At 44.1% G+C, this 3,119-nt stretch overlaps 1 protein-coding gene across 1 annotated transcript in view; it reads left to right on the plus strand.

Annotated features, from left to right (window-relative positions):
* LOC101857289 (pantetheinase) overlaps window positions 1–1,973 on the plus strand; it is a gene marked incomplete in the record, with an annotated part of 10,475 nt that extends 8,502 nt beyond the window's left edge. Inside the window, 1 exon segment of the mRNA XM_035973052.1 lies at window positions 636–1,973. Within this exon segment, the coding sequence (XP_035828945.1) occupies window positions 636–1,706 (1,071 nt within the window).
* Between the last annotated feature and the right edge of the window lie 1,146 nt (window positions 1,974–3,119).

A 3,119-nucleotide genomic window follows, 5' to 3' on the forward strand; every position in this document is an offset into this window, starting at 1 on the left:
CTCAAACACACCCGTCTTATGTTGGTACCGGTAGACCTCTTGACCTTTCAACACATAATTTACTTTTCTTTCACATTCTGGTATTCATTTCTGCTTCTGTTGTCTTGTGGTTAGGCTACCGGACTCCTAATCGTGACAGCGCGTTCCGGTGGATTGAGGCTCAGGTCGGTCCGACGTTGTGCTTGGGTAGTGTACACTTAATGTTCTCATTTTACTCGGTCCTATCGGAACTGGACATTAATGTTGGTGGTCCCGCCCAGTAAATAACGCTGCAAAGAGCTTTTTTAGGGGGCGGGGTGGGGATGCTTTAACAATGTAGTCCGCTTCACGGTCTTTATTAAAAGCAACTCAGACTTCGTGTATTTGTCTATAATGTGATGCTTCTCAGTTTATAGTTGTTCTCACTACAAACATTTTATGTGTTGCAAAGTAAAACGGCACAAAATGTGCCATACTCATAAAGTTGTACATTGCTCACGAAAAAATCTGTAAAATGTAATATGTACAGACATACTAATGAGTTTTATTGTTATGCATCTTTAGATAGTCTGGGAACCTGGTAATTTTTACCAATATCTTCTCTATTTCCTTTTTTATGACGCCTTTGTAGCCATATTTTTGCGTCTTCATCCAACAGATTCGGGCTCTTCGTTTGCTTCGATGTTCTGTTCCTTGAGCCCGCAGTTACTATGGTAACCCAGCATAACGTGACCAACATCGTCTTCCCCACGGCCTGGATGGACGCACTGCCCTTGCTGTCGGCCATTGGCTTCCACTCCTCCTTCGCCCGCGGTCTGGGCGTGAACTTTCTGTCCTCCAATCTCCACCTCCCAGACCGACGCTTTCACGGCAGCGGCATCTACTCCCCCGAGGGCGTGAAGGAATTTTACTACAACAGCTCCCACACGTCTCCGGGGAAACTTCTCGTGGCAGAACTCAACGTTCTTCTCACGCGCAACCCTCAGGGTGGGGTGGACGTTTCAGAATTAAGTTCGGCAGCGAGTCTGGACTCTCAGAAAACTGGCGGAGAGACGGCAAATGGGAGCAATGCTGTTGTAGAAGATTCGGGAAGCTCCAACTCAGAGGAGTTTCAGTCCCTGCTCTTTGATGATTCGTTCACGTTCAAAGCTCTGGAAGAAGACTCGGCTAACGTGTCTGTGTGTCAGAACAAGGTCTGTTGTCATCTCAGCTACTCTAAAGAGAATCTCGGAGGAGCGTCACCAGACGATCTCTTTGCGCTCGGCGCTTTCGACGGGCTGCATACTAAAGAAGGTCAGTACTACCTGCAGATCTGTGCCCTGGTCAAGTGTTCTGACGCCGGGGATCGCAAGTCGTGCGGGAACGTCACCTCAGTGTCGGACACAATCTTCCACCAGCTGGACCTCCATGGGGACTTCCAGACTCCGTTTGTCTACCCTCAGCTGATTCTGAACTCGGCCTCATCACGTGACAACCTGGCACTGGCCCCTCAAGACTCCTGGAGCTCCCAGCATGGCGCAATGTTCCTCAGACCTGGTCTCAGGGATCCTGTACTTTCGGCTGCTCTGTTCGGGAGGGCGTATGACAGAGATGACGGTCAGGCGAAGTGCGCAGGCGCGAAATGCGGTGGTGTCAAAGGCCCCGGAGATAGTGCCAACCCAAATGTTAAGGGAGGGTATTTGACAACGTTCTTGACTTTGACAGTCCTCTTGTTTACTTTGTTCTAGCTTTTCGTGTGTGTACTACTAGCAAAGCATGATGCAATCGGGTTTTTCCTTTTTTCATGTAATCTATACATATTATATTTGTGAAAGTTCGTCACTTTCGCAGCCTAAAACTTCCGAACCATTTAACTTTTAAATCTGACAAAAATTAATGGTGGTTCAGAATCATTTAGAGGGTGCACAGATTTATTGAGAAGCCTGAAGTCACTGTAGTTTAATTTTCAGCGTTTCATTAGTTTCGTTTAGATCTAATCTTGGGAAAGTCCATCTTCTAAGACGCCATTGTAAACAAGTGAGGTTTCTGTTCACTAACCGTGCGCACTGTTTTGAGAGTATAGATCTGAACCTTCTAATTTTTTGCATCTCTCAAGATTTATTGCTCCATTCCAGTAGAGTGTAAATATCGTAGGCCAATGACTTTCGGCTCATGTTAATGCACCGATCATTCTTTTCATTCGAAAGGGGGCCCAGCTAGTCATTACATGTAATATGGTCTGATGAAATAACCCAAATGAATCCCCTGAACTATTAATTTTTATGTGTATCGCTGTTGGGTTTCAATATTTTGATCAAACGTAACTGACTCTCAGCTCACATGAGAGTGGGCTAATGATGGATGGTTCCAGCTTCTCTCTTTAATTCATACAAGATTTATTTTGTTTTTAGTATAGAAGATGCCTCCATTTTCTGCCTTTTTGTGTTTTTATTTTGCTTGGAAAATCAAACCATTCAAGTTTTCATAAAAAAGACTAATTGTTCGTTTTCCTTAACTTAAGTAAAACATAATAACTCGTTTGCTGCAGCTTTTGATATGGATTTAAGAACACGCAGACTCATGGGGCGTTAGATAGGTTGGCTCAAGTTTTGAATCCAAGATTGAAAAAAAAAATAATTCAAGCAAACTTTGGGGAGGGATGGTGTGGTATAGTATTGTAAGGGATGGTATAATAGATCGACAGATAGGTGTGGCATCGGGTGCCATGTTGCGGTGTTATACAGTATAGTACACGTACAAGATGCATTTTGTGGTATTGAGAGGCATGGTAAGAAGTGGTATTGGAAAGTGTTTTAGTTTTAGTAAGAGTTTTACCACACATGCAACTCAATAAGTGCATATTAGTGCCGAAGATTAGAGGCATAAGAGAGGAACAAACATATAAAAGGAGGAGGAGAGATAAGGTTGATAGATTTTTAAGTTTAATAGGAAAGAAGGAGAAAACTACACCAGGGCACTAGCCTACCACCCACATGGGAAATTGTGGTATGGGGTGGAAAAGCGCAAAAGAAAATAGTGTATGAAGATTACTCAATTGAGCACATTTTTAACACTCACAGTCACACACACACACACACACACACACACACACACACACACACACACACACACGTGGCGTCAAAGGCCCGGAGATAGTGCCA

Source organism: Aplysia californica, unplaced genomic scaffold (genome assembly GCF_000002075.1).
Source record: "Aplysia californica isolate F4 #8 unplaced genomic scaffold, AplCal3.0 scaffold00971, whole genome shotgun sequence".
NCBI lineage: Eukaryota > Metazoa > Mollusca > Gastropoda > Aplysiida > Aplysiidae > Aplysia > Aplysia californica.